At 39.9% G+C, this 25,252-nt stretch overlaps 1 protein-coding gene across 15 annotated transcripts in view; it reads right to left on the bottom strand.

Annotated features, from left to right (window-relative positions):
- Nucleotides 1-116: 116 nt before the first annotated feature.
- The window catches only part of LOC114904818 (myocardial zonula adherens protein), a 136,925-nt gene continuing 111,789 nt past the window's right edge, over nt 117-25,252 (bottom strand). For 13 of the 15 annotated variants that reach the window (XM_029239142.1, XM_029239152.1, XM_029239153.1 and 10 more), the window contains 2 exons: nt 18,149-18,249; nt 187-1,128 (listed from right to left, as the gene is read on the bottom strand). In XM_029239142.1, the coding sequence (XP_029094975.1) occupies nt 1,032-1,128; nt 18,149-18,249 (198 nt within the window). In that variant the 3' untranslated portion in view covers nt 187-1,031. Of the gene's footprint in view, nt 1,129-18,148; nt 18,250-25,252 lie in introns of those variants that run through there. The other 2 variants (XM_029239151.1, XR_003796037.1) reach the window with 2 other exon arrangements.

The raw sequence follows: 25,252 nt of genomic DNA, 5'->3' as shown, positions 1-25,252 counted from the left end.
CACACACACACACACACACACACACACACACACACACACACACACACCCCTTCTCTTACGGTTTATAAATGATTCTAAGGACTGTACTGATTGAAAGATTATGGTGCCCTGACCTGGACAGTCCAAAACCCGATTCTGTTCTCTACCCCTTCTACACAGTCATGGATGACACAATGATAGCATCAGTAGAACAAAATATATGGCATTTATTAAACATGTGACATAGGTTATAATATCAAAGTAGAGCATGCTTGAACAAATCACTCATTCCTTTAACAAAAACACCAACTGATATCAAAACCATTAAGTGATTAAATTTCCACAACATATAAAATTCTCTTTCAGTTAAAGTGAGAAAGAAAGAAAAAATAAATCACAGGTTGAATAAATACAGTGATTTCAGCTGGCCCCTTAAAGGCATAAGGCACAAAGTAAACCAAGGGGTTAGCACGTCAGAATGAAGCGTGTTTGCCCACACGAGGACCGGCTGCAGCCGAGGCTCCCACACCCCTGCACAGGTCCTCGACACCTGCCCCTTCCTTCCCAGGGTCACATTTCCCCATGTGCCTGCACTCCTGTGGACAGGCTTCCCTGTAGCAGAGAAACACCGCCTCTAATACTTCTACGGGTAAATAAAACCTTCATGCTGTAACAAATGATCCTGGCAATAAGTAACATGAAATTTCAAGATAATGCCTTATTTCCTCCCAGCCGAATTCTAGTAAAACAGAAAATAGTGAGGGATTTCTCCTGACAGGACTCAGTGTCCGCATGGAAAGCTAATGACGGCCCAGTACAGCAGGGTACATACACTGGTTGGGTGTTTGAAATATGACCTTGAAACCTCTCTCTCCTGCCTTCCCCCTCCCCCTCCACTTTCCTTCATGTTTAAGAAGTGGATCAGAACCTCAGCAGTTTCCACTGCACCTTAAACAGTGTATAGGACGAAGCAACAGTCACCCTTTCCAGATTTCAGGCCGCAGGGTTCCAGGGCCTTTGTCCATCAGTGAAAAGTGCACGTCTCCAAGTGCTTAAGTCAGAGTTTTCTTCATGGTTAACTCCAGGACTCGTGTGTATGGGGTATAATTCCTGGAAGCCACTGCGATCTCACGAGTCCTGCCTGTTTGGCTGAGAAATGAGAAAATGCAGTCAGGAATATGAAACAAAACTTACCGTATGCTTCACGTGGTAAGATAACTCTAGGAAATCCTTTTCAACACTTAAAAATAGACTGCAGTAATGTAGTTGAATATTTCATTTAAATATTATGAGGGAGGGAGAGAAAACCATAATTCAAAAAGAGTCATGTACCACAATGTTCACTGCAGCTCTATTTACAATAGCCAGGACATGGAAGCAACCTAAGTGTCCACTGACAGATGAATGGATAAAGAAGATGTGGCACATATATACAATGGACTATTACTCAGCCATAAAAAGAAACAAAATTGAGTTATTTGTAGTGAGGTGGATAGACCCAGAGTCTGTCATACAGAGTGAAGTAAGTCAGAAAAACAAATACCATATGCTAACATATATATATAGAATCAAAAAAAAAAAAAAGATGCTGAAGAACCTAGAGGCAGGACAGGAATAAAAACGCAGATGTAGAGAATGGACTTGAGGACACAGGGAGGGGGAAAGGTAAGCTGGGACGAAGTTAGAGAGTGGCGTGGACATATATACACTACCAAATGTAAAATAGATAGCTAGTGGGAAGCAGCTGCATAGCACAGGGAGATCAGCTCGGTGCTTTGTGACCACCTAGAGGGGTGGGATAAGGAGGGTGGGAGGGAGACGCAAGAGGGAGGCGATATGGGGATATATGTATATGTATAGCTGATGCACTTTGTTATAAAGCAGAAACTAACACACCATTGTAAAGCAATTATACTCCAATAAAAAAAAAAGTACATTAGTGGTTGCCAGGGCCTAGGAGAAGGAGGGGATGGAGTTTGACTGCTAAGGGGTACAGGGTTTCTTTCTGGGGTGAGGGAAATTTTCTAAAATTAGGTAAGTGATGCTGGTTGCACAACTTTGTAAATATACTAAAAACTATTGAATTGCACATTTTAAAAGGATGAATTCTATGCTATGTGGATTACATCTCAGTAAAACTCATTTAAAAAAGAAAAATGAGGGACCATTATTTTTAGCAATTTCTTTAAAAAGTTTTATTGGAGCGTAGTTGATTTGCAATGTTGTGTTAGTTTCAGGTGTACAGCAGAGTGATTCAGTTATACATATATTCATTCTTTTTCAGATTCTTTTCTCATATAGGTTATCACAGAATATTGAGTACAGTTCTCTGGGCTATACAGTAGGTCCTTGATGGTTATTTATCTTATATATAGTAGTGTATGTATGTTAATCCCAAGCTCCTGATTTATCCCTCCTGCCCACATTTCTTCTTTGATAACCATAAGTTTTCAATACCTGTAAGTCTGTTTCTGTTTTGTAAATAAGTTCATCTGTATCATTTTCAAAAACTAGATTCCACATGAGTCATACCATATGATATTGTCTTTCTCAGTCTGACTTACTTCACTTAGTGTGATAATCTCTAGGTTCATCCATGTTGCTGCAAATGGCATTATTTTGTTCTTTTTCATGGCTGAGTAATATTCCATTGTATATATGTACCACATCTTCTTTATCCATTCCTCTGTCAATGGACATTTAGGTTGCTTCCACGTCTAGGCTGTTGTAAATAGTGCTGTAATGAACATTGGGGTGCATGAATATTTTCTAATTGTGGCTTTCTCCAGATTTATGCCAAGGAGTGGGATTGCTGGATCATATGGTAGTTCTATTTTTAGTTTTTTAAGGAACCTCCATACTGTTCTCCATAGTGGTTGTACCAATTTACATTCCCACCAACAGTGTAGGAGGGTTCCCTTTTCTCCACACCCTCTCCAGCACTTAACTGTTTGTAGACTTTTTGATGATGGCCATTCTGACTGGTGGTAGGTGATACCTTACTGTAGTTTTGATTTGCATATCTCTGATAATTAGTGATGTTGAGCATCTTTTCATGTGCTTTTTGGCCATCTGTATGTCTCCTTTGGAGAAATGTCTATTTAGGTCTTCTGCCCATTTTTGGATTGGGTTGTTTGGTTTTTGTTGTTGTTGTTTTTTCACATAGAGCTGCATGAGCTGTTTGTATATTTTGGAAATTAATCCCTGTCAGCCACTTTGTTTGCAAATATTTTCTCCCATTTTGTGGGTTGTCTTTTTGTTTCATTTATGGTTTCCTTTGCTGTGCAGAAGCTTTTAAGTTTAATTCGGTCTCATTTGTTTATTTTTATTTTCTTTTTTATTTTTTTATTGAAGTATAGTTGATTTACAATATGATGCCAATCTCTGCTGTTCAGCAAAAGTGACTCAGTTATACACATACAGGCATTCTTTTTTTATATTCTCTTCCATTATGGTTTATCATAGGAGATTGGATATAGTTCCCTGTGTTATATACATTAGGACCTTGTTTATCCATCCTATCTATAATAGTTTACATCTGTTAATCCCAAACTCCCAGTCCTTCCCTCCCCCAATGCCCTCCCCCTTGGCAACCACAAGTCTGTTCTCTATGTCTGTGAGCCTGTTTCCGTTTTGTAGATAGGTTCATTTGTGCCATATTTTAGATTCCACATATCAGTGATATTATATGGTATTTGTTTTTCCCTTTCTGACTTACTTAGTATGATAATCTCTAGTTGCATCCGTGTTGCTGCAAATGGCATTATTTCATTCTTTTTTATGGCTGAGTAGTACTCCATTGTATATATGTACCACATCTTCTTTATCCATTCATCTGTTGGTGGACATTAGGTTGTTTCCATGTTTTAGCTGTTGTGAACAGTGCTGCTGTGAACATAGGGGCGCATGTATCTTTCTGAATTATAGTTTTGTTTGGGTACATTCCCAGGAGTGGGACTGCTAGATCACACGGTAATTCTATTTTTAGTTTTCTGAGGAATCTCCGTACTGTTTTCCATAGTGGCTGTACCAACTTACGTTCCCACCAGCAGTGTAGGAGGGTTCCCTTTTCTCCACATCCTCTCCAGCATTTATTTGTAGACTTTTTAATGATTGCCATTCTGACTGCTGTGAGTTGGTACCTCATTGTAGTTTTGATTTGCATTTCTCTAATAATTAGTGATGTTGAGCATCTTTTCATGTGTCTACTGGCCATCCGTATGTCTTCTTTGGAGAAATGTCTATTAAGGTCTTTGGCCCATTTTTCGATTGGGTTGTTTGTGTTTTCGTTGTTGAGTTGTATAAGCAGTTTGTATATTTTGGAGACTAAGCCCTTGTCTATTGCATCATTTGCAAATATTTTCTCCCATTCTGTAGGTTGTCTTTTCATTTTTATATGGGTTCCTTTTCTGTGCAAAAGCTTCTAAGTTTGATATGGTCCCGTTTGTTTATTTTTATTTCTATTGCCTTGGGAGACTGACCTAGGAAAACATTGGTATGATTTATGTCAGAGAATAAATTCTAGAAGTTTTAGGAGTGTTATGGTGTCAAGTTCTAGAAGTTTTATGGTGTCATGTTTTATGTTTAAGTCTTTAAGCCATTTTGAGTTTATTTCTTTGCATGGTGTGAGGGTGTGTTCTAACTTCACGGACTTACATGCAGCTGTCCAACTTTCCCAGCACCACATGTTAAAGAGACTTATTACTATTTTATATTCTTATCTCCTTGGTTGAAGATTAACTGCCTGTAGGTGTCTAGGTTTATTTCTGGGCTCTCTATTCTGGTCCATTGATCCGTATGTCTGTTTTTGTACCAATACCACACTGTTTTGATTACTGTGGCTCTGTAGTATTGTTTGAACTCTGGGAGAGGTATGCCTCCTTTTGTTTTTTCCCTCAGGATTGCTTTGGCAATTCTGGGTCTTTTATGGTTCCATATAAAGTTTTGATTGTTCTAGTTCTGTGAAAAATGTCATGGGTATTTTGATAGGGATCGCATTAAATCTGTAGATTGCTTTGGGTAGTATTGCCATTTTAACAATATTAATTCTTCCAATCCAAGAGTATGGGGTATCTTTCCATTTCTTTGGATCCTTTTTAATTTATTAATGTTTTGTAGTTGATAGCATGTAAGTCTTTCACCTCCTTGGTCAGGTTTACTCTGAAGTATTTTTTTTGGTGGTATTTTTTTTTTACATTCCCTTTCTGATATTTCATTGTTAGTGTAAAGAAATGCAACTGATTTTTGGATGTTAATCTTGTATTTTGCTACTTTACTTAATTCATTTATTAGATCTAGTGATTTTTGTGTAGAGTCCTTAGGGTTTTATATATATAGTATCATGTCATCTGCAAACAGTGACAATTTCACCTCTTCCAATTTGGCTTTTTTTTTTTTTTCTTGTCTGATTGCTGTGGCTAGGACTTCCAATACTATGTTGAATAGAAGTGGTGAGAGTGGGCATCCTTGTCTTCTTCCTGAATTTAGTAGGAAGGCTTTTAGCTTTTCACTGTTGAGTATTATATTGGCTGTGGGTTTGTCATAAATGGCTTTTATTATATTGAGATATATGTTCCCTAGGAGGTGGATCCAAAAAGTTATTGCTGTGATTTATGTTCAAAGAGTGTTGCCTATGTTTTCCTCTAAGAGTTTTATAGTGTCCGGCCTTACATTTAGGTCTTTGATCCATTTTGAGTTTATCTTTGTGTATGGTGTTAAAGAATGATCTAATTTCATTCCTTCACATGTAGCTGTCCAGTTCTCCCAGCACCACTTATTGAATCCATTGTATATTCTTGCCTCCTTTGTCATAGGTTGGCCGTATGTGCATGGGTTTATTTCTGGGCTTTCTGTCCTGTTCCATTGATCTATATTTCTGGTTTTGCACCAGTACCATACTGTTTTGATTACTGTAGCTTTGTAGTATAGTCCGAAGTCAAGGAGCCTGATTCCTCCAGCTCCATTTTTCTTTCTCAGGATTGCTTTGGCTATTTGGAGTCTTTTGTATTTCCATACAAATTTTAAAATATTTTGATCTAACTCTGTGGAAAATGCCATTGGAAATTTGATAGGGATTGCATTGAATCTGCAGGTTGCCTTGGGTAGTATAGTCATTTTGATAATATCGATTCTTCCAATCCAAGAACATGGTATCTCTTTCTATGTGTTTGTGTCATCTTCTATTTCTTTCATCAGCATCTTACAGTTTTAAGAGTACAGGTCTTTGGTCTCCTCAGGCAGGTTTATTTCATTTTTTTTTTTCTTTTTTGATACTATGGTAAATGAGATTGTTTCCTTAACACATTTTTGACTGGAGGCATATTATGGCCACAGGTGTTAGTTTCTACAAAAATCCGGGCTTCCCTGGTGGCATAGTGGTTGAGAGTCCGCCTGCCGATGCAGGGGACACGGGTTCGTGCCCCGGTCTGGGAAGATCCCACATGCTGCAGAGCGACTAGGCCCATGAGCCATGGCCGCTGAGCCTGCGCATCCGGAGCCTGTGCTCTGCAACGGGAGAGGCCACAACAGTGAGAGGCCCACGTACTGCAAAAAAAACAAACAAACAAACAAACAAAATCCCCTGGTCAATAATGTGTTAATTTCTCTTTCCGATCTTTTGTTGTTAGTGTATAGGAATGCAAGAGATTTCTGTGTATTAATTTTGTATCCTGCAACTTTACCAAATTCATTGATGATCTCTAGTATTTTTCTGGTGGCATCTTTACAATTTTCTATATATAGTATCATGTCATCTGCAGACAGTGACAGTTTTACCTCTTTTCCAATTTGGATTCCTTTTATTTCTTTTTCTTCTCTGACTGCCATGGCTAGGACTTCCAAAACCATACTGAATAAAAGTGGCAAGAGTGGACATCCTTGCTTTGTTCCTGATCTCAGAGGGAACTTTGCACCACTGAGAATGATGTTAGCCCTGGGTTTGTCAATATATGGCCTTTATTATGTTGAGGTAGGTTCCCTCTATGCCCAGTTTCTGGAAAGTTTTTATCGTAAATGGGTGTTGAATTTTGTCAAAAGCTTTTTCTGCCTCTATTGAAATGATCATATGGTTTTTATTCTTCATTTTGTTCATGTGTATCACACTGATTGATTTCTGGATATTGAGGAATCCTTGCATCACTGGGATAAACCCCACTTGATCATGGTGTATGATCCTTTTAATGTGTTGTTGGATTCGGCTTACTAGTATTTTTGTTGATTTTTGCATTTATGTTCATCAGTGATAATTGGCCTATAATTTTCTTTTTTTGTCTGGTTTTGGTTTCAGGGTGATGGTGGCCTCATAGAATGATGAGCTTGGCAGTGTTCCTTCCTCTACAGTTTTTTGGAACAGTTTCAGAAGGGTAGGTGTTAGCTCTTCTCTAAATATTTGATAGAATTCACCTGTGAAGCCATAATTTCAGTACTTGTGACTGGTCTGTGTTTTCTGTTTCTTCTTGGTTCAGTTTTGGAATGTTGTATGTTTCTAAGAACTTGTCCATTTTTTCTAGGGTGTCCATTTTATTGGCATATAGCTATCTGTAGTAGTCTCTTATGATCCTTTGTATCCTTTCCATGGTGTCTTCTTTTTCATTTCTACTTTTTTACTTGATGACTCTGGCTAAAGGTTTATCAATTTTATCTTTTCAAAGAACCAGCTTTTAGTTTCATTGATCTTTTCTATTGTTTTCTTCATCTCTATTTATTTCTGCTCTGATCTTTATGATTTCTTTCCTTCTACTAACTTTGGGTTTTCTTCTTTCTGTAGTTGCTTTAGGTGAAAGGTTAGGTTGTTTGAGATTTTTCTTATTTCCTAAGTTAAGAAGATTGTGTTTCTATAAACTTCCCTCTTAGAACTCCTTTTGCTGCATCCCATAGGTTTTGGATAGTCGTGTTTTCATTGTAATTTGTCTGTAGGTATTTTTTATTTCTTCAGTGATCCATTGGTTGTTTAGTAACATATTGTTTAGCCTCCATGTGTTTGTGTTTTTTACCTTTTTTTCCCTGTATTCACTTCTAATCTCATAGCGTTGTGGTCAGAAAAGATGCTTGATATGATTTCAGTTTTCTTAAATTTACTGAGGCTCGCTTTGTGGCCCAGCATGTGATCAGTCCCAGAGAATGTTCCATCTGCACTTAAGAAAGTATATTCTGCTGCTTTTGGATGGATGTCCTATAAATATCAATTAAGTCTATCTAGTCTGTTGTGTCATTTAAAGCTTGTGTTTCCTTATTGATTTTCTGTCTGGATGATCTGTCCACTGATGAACGTTGGGTGTTAAAGTCCCCTACTATTAGTGTGGTACTGTTGATTTCTCCTTTTATGGCTGTATTTCCCTTCTATATTGAGATTCTTGCCTTATATATTGAGGTGCTCCTGTGTTGGGTACATATATATTTACAATTATGTCTTCCTCTTGGATTGGTCCCTTGATCATTATGGCCTGCCCCTGGAGCTCCTGTAGGTAGTGTCCTGTTGCCTGGGAGTGCTGACAGGGAAAGAAGCTCTTATGGTGGTCCCACCCTCTCCCCATGTGTCCCCCAATAATGGCACTTTGCCTCTGGCAGGCCCAGGCTTCTTCCGAATACACCCTCAGTTGCCACAGTCCAGCCTCTTCAGGCTGTTTCTACACAGCCAACCCTGGTCCTCTCCCTGGGTCTGACCTCTAGAGCCTGAGCTATAGCACCCAGCCCCTGCCCACACTGACTGACAAGTGTCTCAGGCTGGGGAGCACAGGGTGGCAGTGCCAACCTTCTGTGCAGGTTACTCTCTCTTTTGCCTCCCACAAACTGGTTACTGTGCTCTCCTCCTAGGCTCTGAAGCTCCCCCCCCATCCAGGCTGGTCCCCCTGCTGTGAGGAACAGGTGTGGGAACCTTTCCTTCTTCACAGCTGCCTTCCTGGATGCAGGCCCCATCCCAATGCTTTCTTTTCCTTTTTCCTTTTGTCCTACCTGGTTATGTGGAGGTTTTCTTGCCCTTTCAGAAGTCTGAGGTCTTCTTTCATTATTTAGTAGATGTTTGTGACTCGTTCCACTTGTAGATGTATTTATAGTGTTTTTGTGGGAGAAGGTGAGTTTCCTCCACCATCTTGATCCCCCTACCTGGAGCCAGCCATTATTTTTAGCAACGTTTAAAGGTTATACTAGGTATCCATGATTCAGAAAAATAAAAAAAAAAATGCATTCAAGGAACTCACAATTAGGCAGGAAAGATATGTATTTAAATAGTTGCAATGTGCTAGGTAATACATAAAGGCATAAAAAGCTACACTGGATACTCTGCATTTGCCTGTTCAGATCCATCCCCCTTTCTCCACCCCACCCTATGCCCTGGGAAGCTTACCTGAAGGTCAGCATCAGTGGGCTCCCTCAGCCTTTACCTTCTGGTTGGTTTGGACCAATTGGGAGATCAAGGGATGAGAGAATGGAGGCCAGGGAGGCCAGGACATCTGTTCCCTCTGATCAGTCTGCAGCTTGGTAGTTGGCTACATTCCTCTAGCAAAGGCCATGCTCCAGCTCACCCCTTCATCTCTTCTACCAGCTTTCTCTCCCCACCTCTTCAGGCCCAGGCTGGAAATAGCTCCAGAGTGAGCCAGTGTCCATTTTTTATTTCCCTAAAAGCAGCCCTCAAATTTTTACACAGTCCCTTCATTTAAGTCTCTTCTGTTTCCCTTTCTGCCAGGACCCTGAGCAATACAAGAGTGAACATATTATGGGCAAAGTGATCGCAGAACAAGTTAGCTTCACTGGGAGGAAATTGGTCCAGGGAAGGTGACTCCTGAAGGATGCCTAGGCATTCCTCAGGTGGGTGAGGAGGAGATGGGAATTCCAGGCAGATGGACAGTACGGGCAAAGGCAAAGAAGGGTGAACACAGAGGCCATGGTGTGGAAAGGAGATACGCTTGGCAGGACTGGAGCAAAGAGTTCATGATGAAGTGGCAGAAGATGAGGTCGGGGTGGGGAAGCAGGGCCCTGTGTGCCCTGCTAAGGGGTTCAGAAGGGGACAGCGAGCCACTAAAGGTTTTTAAGGAGGGGCAGGATATGCTCCTATTTTTATTCTAGCAAGATCCCTTGGCACCGCTGAGGGTTGGTTGATTGCAGAGGCGTTAGTCTGGAGGCAGGAGGTTAATTAGGAGAGTTTTGCTATTTAGGAGGTGAGAGAGACCATGGGAACTCAAACTCTGAAAGTAGCACTGTAGGTGAAGAAGCACGGAAAGGTTAAGATGATATTTGGGAGGCAGAATTAATGGGATTTGGTGACTAAGATGCAGAAAATATCCCATTTCTTTTTCTGCCTAGACACATAACTACCTTTCCTAGCCTCCCTTACAGTTTGGTAGGCCACATGACTATAATGGGCAGAAATGATTTACATTACTTGCAGGTTTAGCCCATATCCATTTTGCAGTCACAGATGTTTTCCTAAAAGGACAATCGGAGCATATTACTGTTCTCTTTTAACAAATTTATTTATTATTTTTGGCTGCGTTGGTCTTCGTTGCTACACGCAGGCCTTCTCTAGCTGTGGTGAGCAGGGGCTACTCTTCGTTGCGGTGCGTGGGCTTCTCATTGCGGTGGCTTCTCTTGTGGAGCATGGGCTCTAGGCACGTGGGCTTCAGTAGTTGTGGCGCACAGGTTTAGCTGCTCCGTGGCATGTGGGATCTTCCCGGACCAGGGCTCGAACCCGTGTCCCCTGCATTGGCAGGCAGATTCTTAACCACTGTGCCACCAGGGAAGTCCATATTACTGTTCTTAAAAGTCTCCCCCTTGCTTCCTGGATGGAGTCTAAACTCCTCTGCAGGGTGTAAAGGCCTCCACCTTCTACTGTTATATCTCCTGCCTGGCCTTGCTAAGAAACACAGCTCTCATTTACACACTGCTTCACAGCTCTGCCATCCTCAGCTGTCCCCTCTGCCTTGAATGCTTCCCTCATCAAGTTGATCTGATGAATTCCTGCCTATATTCCAAGATTCAAACCAAACATCACCTCCTCTGTGACCATCTCCCCAATTCCCTGCAGCAGTGATAGAAACCATCATTCCTTTCTCTGTGTGCTCTGTTTCCTTGAGCAGCACTTCTCAATTTTATGCTTACACAAGTTCACTTTTGCTAAACTTTCCCATCAGTAATACCTCCCATTACCCTGAAGTGATTTTCAACTATGGTTGGGAGACAACTTCTTAATAGGGTGTATTAGAAGCTTGGGGGGAATGTTAAACTTCATATGTCTCTCCCCAAGAGATTCAATATTTCTTCCATGCTTTCCTCCCCTTGAAAATGACTGTCACAGAGGCTTGTGACACACTACTGGAAGCATCTCATTGCACCCACTGGTCTATATACATTCTCTGCTAGTTATAATTTCATGAAGCGTGAAAACCATATCTTGCTTATCTTCATGACCTCAGCAGCTCACTCAGGCCAGGCACAGAACTATCACTACACAGATGGATGAAATAGGGAACCAGAGGACGACGGATTTCAAGGAGTCAGTGTCACCTTCACCTGGCACAGAGAGGAATCTGCAAGATTTGGCAATTCAGGGCTCTTCAGTGGCCTGACCAGGTAGTTTAGTGGAGTGCCAGGGGCAGGAGCCAGATGGCAATTTGTGCCAACTCCTGTGCAAATGCCACAGAACAGAAATAGTCTCTGGTGACACTATCCTAAAAGCCCATAAAATTCAGAAATATTGATAAAGATGAAACCTCTGGTTTCAAAAACAGGCTCTCATATCCTCCCTTTCAAAAAGAAGTGAGGTATTTTATTTAGTTGAGTACTAGGAAACAACGGGTTTTTAAGAACACAAATAATTTCAACCCCAGAATGAAAATTCAGCCATTTTCTTTTCTTTTCAGCCATTTTCTAGCCACATTAAGGCTATTGTTAACCTTCTATTAATCCATAAAGGGGCAGTTCCCTTGGGGGAAGCAATAGCAGAGGCAGCAAATAAAGCTTTGACAGAAAGCTACTTTGTGTTTTGGGTTTTACAACAGAAATATGAAAACGTAGGCATTTTAAAGCACTTACTATGCACTGGGCACTTAAGACAACAAGGAATATTTTTCATTAAATTGTACCTATTAAGACATAATTTATGAGTTCGCTGGAAACTGAGTTTCACTAAGGGGCGAGAGAAAGAAGTGTTTTTTTTTTGGTGTTCAATATTTTGTTTTCCACTTTTCTCTTTAAATGAAGGCTAGCTGACCTAAAATTGCTCTCAATGGCTTTGATTAATATATATTGAACTTTTCAAATCAAACTCAAGTTTCTCTTTTAAGTAGGTGTTTAAAAGGCCCTGAAATCATGGTTGAGTGCCTTCGCACCTCTTCCCTCTCTCCTTGCTTTCCAGAAATCTATGCAACACAAAGATGAGCTGAAGGAGGGGGAGAATTTGAGAAGAAACTGGAGGCAGGGATGGGACTGAGTAGCTTAGAACACTGGTCTCCAGGAGGCTGGTGCAGAGGGAGTGGAGAGGTGTGAAGCAAGTCACGAAGGAAAAAGCCAGCCCTGTACGAGTGAGTGATTCCAGGACAAAGCAATTCACGGCTCAAAGGCGACTGCAGAATACTGAGCTTAGGCAACAGGAGCAGTGGTGGCGGCATCAACAGAAATATGCAAACGTGGCCACTACACTGGGCAGTTTATGCCTGTATCCTCATCATCTCAGCAGGTTTAAGGAGGAGTTACTGCCAAAATCTATCTTCCCATCCTTGGTAAGGAAATAAATTCAAAGGGGTTAGAGATTTGTCCAAAGCTATAGATATAGCAAGAGGCAGATCCAGGACCCAGACCCAGGTCTGATTTCCAAGCCACCGCTCTTAACCACAACTAGACGATCTGACTTGGATGGGATAAAACGATGTATTCAGCTATGGATAGGGTGGGTATGAAGATCAAGTTGGGCCCAGCAGGCGGCCAGGAATGGGGACTTGTATGCAAGAGAGAGGTCTGAACGACCTGACAGCACAGCCACAGGGAAGAACGAGGTAACTCCATGAGACTGGATGCCATCTTTGCAGGAACGAGTGTCGCCAAGATAGAACTCTTAGGAGCACCCAAGAAGATGGAGGACAGGCCAGGGAAGTAGGGAAGGAACCAGGAGAGGAGAGTCCCACAGGAAGCAGATATTCTTCTGCTTAGGCAGAACCATCAAATGCTACAGAGAGATGGCTCCATTCAACAAATATTGATTGAGGGCCTGCCTGGTGTGAGGCCCTGCTCTTAAGTCAGTCCCAGGAAGACTGCAGTTAGTGACATGGATGTAAATCCCTGCCCTCATGGAGCTTACCTTCTAGTGAGGAGAGAGAGAATAAACACTAAGAAGCAAAACGTAAGCAAGAATTGCCTCTTTAACGTCCTTTCTCACTTGGTGTGGACCTGTCATTCATTCTGCCAGTGAATGTTTATTGAGCATAAGCTAGAGTAGGGGACGGGAGCCTAGGGTTCTTGTCCACAGGAGTGCACAGTGCTGGCAGGGACAGGGAAAGTGGTTAGGGAAGGGGACAGAGTAATACAAGGGGCTTAATGGCTCTATAAGAAAAGGCTGATTTCAGATTTTTTCAGGAGCACATAAAAATAGAGCAGCTCTAATTGTAAGTCAAATGCTATTAGCAGTAGCATAGCATGTAAGACTTGCAGGTATATGGAGAAATGGGTCGTAGGTGCCATACTGCTTTACAGCCGTACTGGGCTTTGTGCCCAGTGCCTGGAACACACTGGGATGCCTCTGATGTCACAGCTGACAGAGACCTCGTCAATCACTGGGGCTTCCAGAGTGTCCAGAGGGTTCCAAACCACTAACAGTTTAATTAAAGAGCTTGATACATACTGAAGTACTATCCACTTGATTAAGCTATCAATCCATTTAATGAAATCACTTAACAGCCACCAAAATAAATAAGTTAATGTCATAGCACACTCAAATTTACTTATATTTGATACAGTGTCTGGAACAGGATAGAAAGCCTGGAAATAAACCCACACACCTATGGTCAACTAAGGAGAAAAAGACACTCTCTTCAGTAAGTGGTGCTAGGAAAACTGGACAGCTGCATGTAAAAGAATGAAATTAGAACATTCTCTAACACCATACACAAAAATAAACCCAAAATGGATCAAAGACCTAAATGTAAGGCTGGACACTATAAAACTCTTAGAGGAAAACACAGGCAGAACACTCTTTGACATAAATCATAAATCACAGCAATATCTTTTTGGATCTACCTCCTAGAGTAATGAAAATTTAAAAAAATAAATGAGACCAAATTAAACTTAAAAGCTTCTGCACAGCAAAGGAAACCATGAACAAAATGAAAAGACAACCCACAGAATGGGAGAAAATATTTGCAAACAAAGCAACCGACAAGGGATTAATCTCCAAAATACACAAACGGCTCATGCAACTCTATGTCAAAAAAAAACAACCCAATCAAAAAACGAGAAGACCTAAATAGACATTTCTCCAAAGAAGACATACAGATGGCCAAAAAGCACATGAAAAGATCACTCATGTGATCACTAATTGTCAGAGAAATGCAAATCAAAACTGCAGTGACATTTCACACCACTCAGAATGGCCATCATCAAAGTGTATGAACAATAAATGCTGAAGAGAGTGTGGAGGAAAGGAAATCCTCCTACACGGTGTTGGTGGGAATGTAAATTCGTACAACCACTATGGAAAACAGTATGGACGTTCCTTACAAAACTAAAAATAGGACTACCATATGACCCAGCAATCCCACTCCTGGGCATATATCTGGAGAAAACCATAATTCAAAAAGATACGTGCACCCCAGTGTTCATTGCAGCACTATTTACAACAGCCAAGACATGGAAGCAACCTAAATGCCCATCAACAGACGAATGGATAAAGAAGGTGTGGTGCATATATACAATGGAACATTACTCAGCCATAAAAAAGAATGAACCTATGCCATTTGCAGCAACATGGATGGACCTAGAGATTTTCATACTAAGTGAAGTCAGACAAAGACAAATATATGATATCACTCATGTGGAATCTAATTTTAAAAAATGATACAGATGAACTTATTTACAAAACAGAAACAGACTTACAGATACTGAAAACTTATGGTTACCAAAAGGGAAATGTGGGCAGAAGGGATAAATCAGGATCTTGGGATGAACATACACACACTACTATATGTAAGACAGATAACCAACAAGGACCTACTGTATAGCACGGGTACTCTACTCAATATTATGTGATAACCTGTTTGAGAAGAGAATCTGAAAAAGAATGAATATATGTATATATAACTGAATCACCTTGCTGTATACCTGAAATTAACACATTGTAAATCAACTATACTCCAATAAAACTTTTAAAAAATACTTGATCCAGTGTCTTACATGTAAAATCAGAGTTTTGATTTGGATAATAGGGATACTAGCTATTAAGTTCCTAACTTTGGTCCAGTTACCATGCTAAATGCTTTATATACATGTTTTCATTTAATCCTCTTCACAACCCTATAAGGTTTGATATTGTCATCTTCATTCCCATTTTAAGGATGAAATCACAGAGGTTTAAGAGAGACTGAGTAACTTGCCCAGCAGCTGACTGGGCAGGGAACCCACAGCCTGAGCCTTCCCAACTGGACTGCACTGCCAAGTTCTCTGCAGGAGAACAGGGGAGTAAGAACAAAACTCATCTGCATAACTGAGGTTTAATTCATTACTTTTCTGGAGCCTGTTTTTAAAATATTCTGGAAAACACCGTGGAATCTTCTTATTAGATGCAAGTCTGAAGTCCAAGTGAGGACCAGGAATTGTATTAGAACAGACGTGACACAATTTAGCAGCTCTCTACTGAGTATTTTAAAACTACAGATGTACCATACCAGGACTCCAAAGGTATGGTTCAAATCCTGGCTGTGTGGCTTCTAGTGAATCCCTTTATCTCTCTGGGCCTCAATTTTGGTGTCTATAAAACAGGGAGATTAAACTAGGTCAGGGGGTTCTAATTTGATTTTGACCACAGAGCTCTTTTATTCAAGCAAAATCTTACTTGGAATCTAACATATAAAACACACTAAAAGCTGAGTTTGTCAGATTGGTTTTTTTTTTGAGGGGGGAAGGTCCCCACAGGCCAGCTCCTTGCTCACCTCCTCAGCCCTGGAGGCCCCTCCTGGAGCCCTAGCACAGAGCACGCAGTTGCAAAAAGCACAGGTGGAAAACCACTGCCCTGAATCACCTCTCAAGATGCTGTGCTCCTCGCCACCCAGACGTGCACAGCGTCTGTCACATAGTAGGCACTTCATAAATATTTGTGAGGAAACGAATGAAATATTACTTTGCCTTTTCGGAAATGTGGATACGTAGTTTTCATTTCCTCTGCTGATTGACCCAGGTAGTTAAAGTGCTAAGATGGATCCTGGGGGAAACCAAATGTTACATTTATGGAAAAGCTGCTTTTAGATACTGAAGTGGCTTCCAAGTTCAGCGTGGCCATAAGTTAAGGGTCTGTCAGCACTTCCATTATGAAAACCACTTTGTGGTTTCATAACTTAGCCGTAAAAGTTTGCTTCAGGCTGTCCCTCGGCGTACAAATTGAAAACCTTGCTTTAAGCCAAAATGTGGGAATTAGAAAACAAACAATTTATTGGTTTCAGACGTAGTTTTGTACCCGTCTTAACCAAATAAGATTTATTATGTGGGCAATTAGAGGGAACTAAACCACTTGGTTCTTGAAGAATAAAAAAGGAGGAAAATAGCCAAACTATTTATATTTTAAAAGTTGTGCCTGGACATGATCAATCATTCTTTTGGGTCCTATTTTTATCAATTACTTTGTCCCCTGCATTGATGAGACCTGGAGTCTATTTACACATTCTTTTTCCTTTTTTTAAATAAACATTTTCTGTTAATGACATCAGAATGATAAAATAGCCTTGTTTTTACCAAAAAGCAAGCAACATAAATGAGAATAATGTCAAAAAAAAAAAAAGCTTAATCCTGCTTTTGGTAAATACTTTGAGAATGGCAAGTGGCTCTTTTTAATGAACAAAAAAGACATCAGTAATGAATAAAATAGGGAAGGAGATGAGACATTATTCCTCAATGTTAGAGCTGGTTAGAGCTGAGAAGTCACCTAGTCAACTGACTTAACAGATTGGGAAACAGAGGCCTCAGCAAAGAGAGACCAGCCTGAACACATCCTGCGACTACTAACCTCAAGGATGAGAACCAGGTCTTCTACAGCCCAGTCTGGCGATCAGCTCATCCCTGTTTCCCACCCATGTAACCATTCAAGGCCTGGAGCCTACATTTTTCTGACCTACTAATGTCTAACATGACACACACACAAATGCCCCTAGTCACATAAAAATACACCTTCCCACGCACAGTGTATGAGGTACTTTGTGACTTTGGTTACCTCAATCACAAGCTATGTACCATCAGTGTCCTTGTTATAAACTTGTTTTCTGTCCTCTTTGGGCCAAGCACAGTTTTGAGCACCTAGAGACAGTGGGTTGGTTACTGGGTCTCGCTGATCTGACTATGGAGAGACCCAGGTTCTGGGCTTGTGAGCGGCTTAATAATACATGGCTCAGTCCTCTAGCTCAGAAATGCAACTGAACAAACCAGGTTATAGTTACTGTTTATCTGCTCATGACTGAAGCGGATCATGTATTTCTGAATCTGGTCCAATGCTTGACAACGCTCTGTTACAGTACTGGGGAACAGACAGATTTTGTTCAAGGTTTAGAGCCTCCCTCCTCTGTTACTAAAGCACACCGTTGAAAATGTCTGCCTGCATGTCTGACTTCTCTTGCAGACTGCACTCTGGGGCAGGAACCCAATCTCATTCCTCTCTCTATCATCACTGTCTGGCACAGGGAAGGTACTCAACAGATATTTGTTGAATGAACAAATGAATGAATAAATGAAGGACCAGATGCATGCATTCGCTGATAGGGCCCATCTCTCTCTGAAGTGGCTTCCCCAGGTCTCTCCTTCTCCACCCCTTGTGCCCTGCACAATCTCCCCACTCTGCAGAAGCCAGTCAGACCCTCAGCAGCCACGACTTTTCTTTGCAGAAGTACTTTTGAGAGAAAGAATGAAATTCTGGGAATAACAGCCCAGGAAAGTATTTTCTTAAGTCAAAGGGGAATTTGAGTTGGAAAACCAGGAAATTCTTAAATACCTGGGTGGAAGATCACAGCCCACTCCAACCTCTCTGGTTTCCACTTCAGTCTTGGGCTGGGTTTCTATTAAATAGTCCAACCTGCTTTGTAGTTCATTATTCTAGAGATGAGGAAAAAAGTACTTTCAGTAAAGCAATTACGTTCCCCCACAAATACGTATGATACAATTTATATGTATTATCTGGATTTCCCCCTAGACACAGACATCTATCACAATGTATTTATTAAGCGCCTCTTACACGGTAGGAATTGAAGAAATACATTGATTGAATCCTTACAGATAGAGTGCATAGACATACATATGTATCCAATTTTACCTAAATGGAAACAAACAAAATATCCTACTCTATACCATTATTTGCTGCTTTTCCCCACTCAACAATTTGTTGTGACTCTTTCCATGTTTATTAGTTTTCTTTTTATGTCAACAAATTATTTTAATGGGTTCATAGCATTCCATTGTATGGATCTACATTATTTATTTAACTAGTCTCTTATTGATGGCATTTAGATGTTTATCACTTTTTCTGCAATTATAAATAAGGTACAGCTCATGTTTTAATACTCCCTCATTAAATATAAAATGAGTAAGTCTATTAATTTACTGGGAAATACCTCTGTAACTTAATAATTAGTATTTCATAGGTGTGGAAAATTCAGAATCTCAAACATATAAAGTAGAACAAGTTCCTTGGGATTAAAATTAGCATTCTAAATAGTTTCTTTTCAGGCCAGAGCCAAACATTACATAGGTTGATGATTAGATGCTCAGGAATTGGAAATTTGCCCCGTGGGGAAATGAAGGACAAGGGAGCAAGAGTGTTGAGGGTTTTGAAATGAAAATAGATGAAGTGTTGGACTTCCCTCATGGCACAGTGGTTAAGAATCTGCCTGCCAATGCAGGCGACACGGGTTCGAGCACTGGTCCGGGAAGGTCCCACATGCCACGGAGCAGCTAAGCCCGTGCACCACAACTAGTGAGCCTGCGCTCTAGAGCCCGCGTGTCACAACTGCTGAAGCCCACGCGCCTAGAGCCCACGCTCCACAACAAGAGAAGCCACCGCAATGAGAAGCTCGCACACCGAGTGCGGCCCCCACTCGCCGCAACTAGAGAAAAGCCCGCATGCAGCAACAAAGAGCCAATGCAACCAAAAATAAGTTAATTAATTAAATTTAAAAAAATAGATGAAGTGCTGGTGCTTAAAATCCAAAGGCCAAAAAGACACATTTAAAAAAATTCAGAGATTTTTGGATTTTTTTTTAAGTTATTCTATATATTTTCTGTAATACTAGACTAAATTTTCATGAGGCAGTGACCGTAACTATCTTTCTGGCTGTATTATCAGAGCATGTGTGGTATGTAGGAGACGCAAGATAAATATTTATTGAATAAATGTATATATGCTTTTAAAATGAGCATTTTATTTGCATAACTAGAAACAAATTAAGCATTTGTCTTTTCTTTTTAAGTTGGAGCTGAAGCTAAGGCACTGTATTCCAAGACACTAGACAACACATGAAAGTTGAAAAGTTCTTTGGAAACAGAAGCTCATTTGTTTTGAAAGAGCTCCTGCTCTGAATGTCTGATACCAAGGTGCAAAGCAGCAGCTCTGGTACAAACTCACGTTCTGCAGGATGTAAAGGTCTAGGAATCCCTTCCGATAAATGGGAAACGGTATAAAGGAAGAGAATGCATTCCAGGTTCCCTAGCAGCTGACAAGCCATGACAGATCTGTGGGCTCTGCATCTGTCACCTGGTGCTCAGTATGGGAGAATGGTGCTGGCTAACTGCCAGGGGTTCCTCACCATTTACACACACACACACAGACACACACACACAGCTTCACCGAAAATATTTGAAGTCTTCCATTCATATGGAAAGAAAAAGGCAGAAGAGGCCTGCCTATTAACAAGCTTCAGCAATCCTACTGTTTTATCCTTTCTTAATGTAGACTTTAATCATGAGGATTTCTTACAATGCTGGGCTGAGTTCCTATAGTTAGGGGGCATAAAAGACAAAGTTAGCAAGCGTGCCCCAACTGGTATACAGTGAATAGTGTACTGGTAGCCCCAATTCCTTTGTTCTATTCCAGAGGGACTCTATGTGTACGCATCAGCTATCCACTGAAGCACGGATACAAAAACCTATACGCTTAAAAATGCAATACTATCAGTTAAAAACAATAAAACCCTGAGTACGTATCAGGTAGTATGTAAAATCAGGTAGGGGGAGGATGTTGGCAGTTAAAGAAATAGGTCGTGATTTGCAGCCTTTGAGGAGCTCAGTCTTTTGCAGATAGAGACACCTAAGCAGAAAATCACAGAACAAAGTCACAAGTCCCATGCCAGAGGGACCTAGAGAATATTATGGGGGTGATTCAGAGGGGATGCCTAACTCAAAATGGGGAAAAGGACTGAATTGTCTGTGAAGATTTCCTGGAATTATGCAAGGGGAAGAGAGTAAGGGAAACAAAAGGGATAAGTAATCCAGAATTATGGAAACATACCAGATTGAGAACAGGCACCTGACTGCAGTACACAGGAGGGCAGGAGTTGGTTATAAAGGACTATGTATGCCATTACCAAGACTCCACACCCAATCCTATAAGACCAAGGTCAAGATTTTATTTCAAACACTTGGGCTCTGAGTGGAAATTATACTGGAAGGAAATAAAACTATAGGCAAGGAAGATCAAGCAAGGAGGTCATTACAATTTTCCAGGTAGAGTGAGAGCTGCACTTCAAGTATATAGGAGTAAGTGCTTAATGAATAGATCCTCCTTCAAAGAACAGCTATCAACCTTGGACAAAAGATAACTGCTGAGGTCTTTAAAGACTCAACAAGGATGGGCAAGTTTTAGAGGGGAGGTAAAGCTTGGAGCAAAAGACAAGTACTGAATGGGTTCTTTGTGATTCATTTTTTCTTGTTTGCAGCTTTGCCCAAGGGCAGTACAGTCATGGTGCTGGCAGCACAGACACAGTAAAAATTCAACAGAAAAATCATCTTTCTGGTAGAAGAAAACCAGTAGGAGTCTACGGGATAGAAGAATAACCAGGGTTACCAAGAGTAAGGGGGAAGCCAAAAAGGAAGGGTCAGAGAAGACTGAAATTCTGAATTTTGTATATAAACTCAGTTCGAGTCTCTGGGAGACCCCTGAACCACGTATGTGTGGGGCAAAGTAAGAGAAGTATGCAGCCAAGGCTTAAAGAACCGAACTGAGATCTAAGCCATCACCCACTACATTATGGCAGGGTGCAATTGAGTCTAACCAGATTCTTTACCTTTTAAAACAATCACAAGCCTATTTTCCTTTATATCACTGATGAAGGAGTAAAAAAAAAAAAAAAAAAAAAACAGAAAGAAATAGAAAATATAAATAGAAAACAAATGGTAACTTTAGAACAGAAAAATACAATGCTTGAAATTTAAAAATCACTAGATTGCCTTAAAAAAAGAATGGATATGACAAAGGAAGGAGTCAGTAGTAAACTTGAGGACACAGAGACACATTAATAGAAATCAATCAAAATAAGATAAAGAAAATGTTGAAAATAATAAATGGAACTTCATAGAACTGTGGGACAATTTCTAAAAGCCTAACATAGAGATACTGGAATCACAGAAGGAAAGAAGGGAGAAACTTGAGAAAAAAATATTCAAAGAAATAATGGCTAGGAAAAAAGAAAAAAAGAAAAGCACTTACTGGTTTTCCAGATACTTTTTGGGGGGGCGGGGGGGAGAAAAGACATAATGCCTGAAATTTTCCCATATTTGGTGAAAGACATAAGTATACAAATTCAAGAATCTCAGCAAACCCAGACAGAATAAATTCAAAGAGAAGCATACCTTGGCAAATCAGAGTCAAACTACTGAAAAACACAAAGAAAAACCTTGAAAGCCATCCTGTTACATATAGGGGAACGATAATTTAAATTACCAAAAGTTGCTCATCAAAAACTACAAAAGCCAAAAGGGAGTGAGTACTAAAAGAAAGAAACTGTCAAACTAGAACTCTATATATTTTAGTAATGAAGGTGAACTAGAGGCCTTACTTTAAAATAAGAAAAACTAAGTGGATTTGTCCCCAGCTGGCCTGCTCTATACAAAATGCTAAATAAAAGTTCTTCGGGCTGAAGAGAGATGATACTGGAAAGAAACTCAGATTTTCCGAAACGAGTAAAGAACATCAGAAATAAATACTATATGAGTAAACATAAAAGATGATTATTTTCTCTTAATTTCTCTAAAATACCTATGACTGTTAAAAACTATAACAATGTACTGTGGGTTTATAGTATATATAAGATACAATACATGAGATAACTCTAACAGCAGGGGAAGGGGTACATGGACCTTATCATTGCAAGACTTCTACATTTTTCATGAAATGGTACAATATTACCTCTAAGTGAACTGTGAACACATAATGAAGTATATTGTAGTACCTCCTAGAGCAACCACTAAAATATTAAAGACACAGAAAATGCCAATAGATAAATTAAAATAGAATTCTAAAAAATACTGGAATAATCCAGAAGAATGCAAGAGAGGGGAACAAGACAAAACAAACCAGAGGGACTAAATAGAAAACAAATAATAGGGACTTCCCTTGTGGCACAGTGGTTAAGAATCCACCTGCCAATGCAGGGGACACGGGTTCGAGCCCTGGTCCAGGAAGATCCCACATGCCACAGAGCAACTAAGCCCGTGCACCACAACTACTGAGCCTGCGCTCTAGAGCCTGCGAGCCACAACTACTGAAGCTTGTGTGCCTAGAGCCCGTGCTCCGCAACAAGAGAAGCCATCGCACAACAACAAAGACCCAACGCAGCCAAAAATAAAATAATAAAATGAAATAAAATAAAAAGTAATCAAATAATAATAATAAAATGGCAGACCTAAATAAATTGAGCCATATCAATAATAATTGTCAATGGACAGTATACTTCAGTATAAGACAGAATATCAGAATATATTAAAAAAACCAACACCTAACTATATATTGTCGATAGGAGATGTATTGAATATTTACCTTAAATAGAGAGACACAGATCAGTTAAAAATAAGTGGATGGAAAAAGATATACCATACAAACAGTAAACATAAGAGGGCAGAAAGGGTAATATTAATACCAGATGAAATAGACTTCAAGACAAAGAGTATGAACAAAGGTAGCGAACACCATTTCATAATAATGAGATCAATTCATCTCCAAAACACAACAATCAAAAATTACGTACCTAATAACAAAGCTTCAGAATATATGAAGTAAAAAAATAACAAAATTAAACAAAGCAAGAGACAGTCTAAAGCCATAGCAAGGGATTTTAACACCCCTCTCAGCAATAGAACAATTATACAAAAACCAGTAAAATCATAAATAATTTAAACAATATTATCAATGACCTAAATCTTATTGGTATTTATAGAACACACAAAAAGAGCAGAAGACTTTTTTCTCTTTTTTTTTTTTAACAATATTCAACCAAGAGAAACCATATGCTGAGCCATAAAACAATTCTCAATAAATTTAACAGAATGAAAACCATACAAAGTATGTTCTAGGACCACGACAAATTAGAAATCAAAACCAATAAGATACCTAAAAACACCTCAAATATTTGGAAGTTAAACAACACACTTCTAAATAATCCGTAAGTCAAAGATGAATCTCAAAGGAAATTAGAAAACATTTTGATATGCTGAATACAGCATATCAAAACTTGTAGGTTGCAGCTGAAGCAGAGCTCAGAGGGACAGTTAGAGCTTTAAAGGCTTATATTTAAAAGAAAGGACTAAAATCAGTGACCTAAGGTCTACCTCAAGAAGCTAGAAAAAGAAGAGCAAAGTAACACCAAAATAATTACAAGGCAGGGAATATAAATATCAGAACAAAACTCAATAAAACAGAAAACAGCTAATAGAGAATATCAACAAAGCCAAAAGCTATTTTAATTTTTTTTAAAACAACAAATTGATAACACTCTAGCTAGACTGATCAAAGAAGGGGGAAAGGGGACAAATGATCAATATCAGAAATTAAGGAGACATTAAAAGGAAACAGTTGGATAGCTATGGTGAAAAAAAGAATATCAATCCTTACTTCACACAAAACACAAAAATTAACTCCAAATGGATCTTAGATCTAAATTGAAAAGAAAACGAAAAAGCAGGTCATGAAATGGGAGAAAATATTCACAGTACATATATCTGACAAAGAACTGGTATCCAGAATACATAAAGAACTCTTAGCAACTCAGTAAATAAGTAAGAACTCAGTAAAATAATGGGCCAAAGATTTGAACAGACACTTCATATATACAAATGGCCAGTAAGCATTTAAAACACGCTCAGCATCGCTAGTGACCGTGGAAATGCAAATAAAAACCACAATGAGATACCACCACACACCCTCTAGAATGGCTACATTAAAAAGACTGACAGGACTTCCCTGGTGGCACAGTGGTTGAGAGTCCGCCTGCCGATGCAGGGGACACAGGTTCGTGCCCCGGTCCGGGAAGATCCCACATGCCGCGGAGCGGCTGGGCCCGTGAGCCATGGCCGCTGAGCCTGCGCGTCCGGAGCCTGTGCTCCGCAACGGGAGAGACCACAACAGTGAGAGGCCCGCGTACGGCCAAAAAAAAAAAGACAGTACTAAGTCAGGATGACGATGTGGAGAAACGAACATTCCAACTGCTGGTGGGAAGGTAAAATATACGACTCCTTTGATAAACTGACAGTTTCTTAAAAAGTTAAACCTGTATCTACCATACATCCCAGCCATTCCATTACTAGGAATTTACCCAACAGGAATAAACCATATGTCCACACAATGACTTGTAATGTTCACAGCAGCTTTATTCACAATAGCCCCAAACTGGAAACAACCCAAATGTATATCAACAGGAGAATGGAGAAATAAACTGGAATCTTAATACAATAAAAAATATTCTGCCACAAAAAAGAATGCATATAACATGGATATATCTCAAATCCTTATGCTGAGTGAAAGAAGCTAGCTAGACACAAAAGAACACACAACTATATGATTCCATTTATACAAAATGCAAGCAAGTCCAAAAAAGATCCCTGGTTGCCTGGG

The sequence above is a fragment of the Monodon monoceros genome, unplaced genomic scaffold (assembly GCF_005190385.1).
Source record: "Monodon monoceros isolate NGI ecotype Baffin Bay Population unplaced genomic scaffold, NGI_Narwhal_1 Super_Scaffold_21, whole genome shotgun sequence".
Lineage (NCBI taxonomy): Eukaryota > Metazoa > Chordata > Mammalia > Artiodactyla > Monodontidae > Monodon > Monodon monoceros.
The sequence above is the reverse complement of the archived record's forward strand: the minus strand, read 5'-3'. Positions and strand labels throughout refer to the sequence as shown.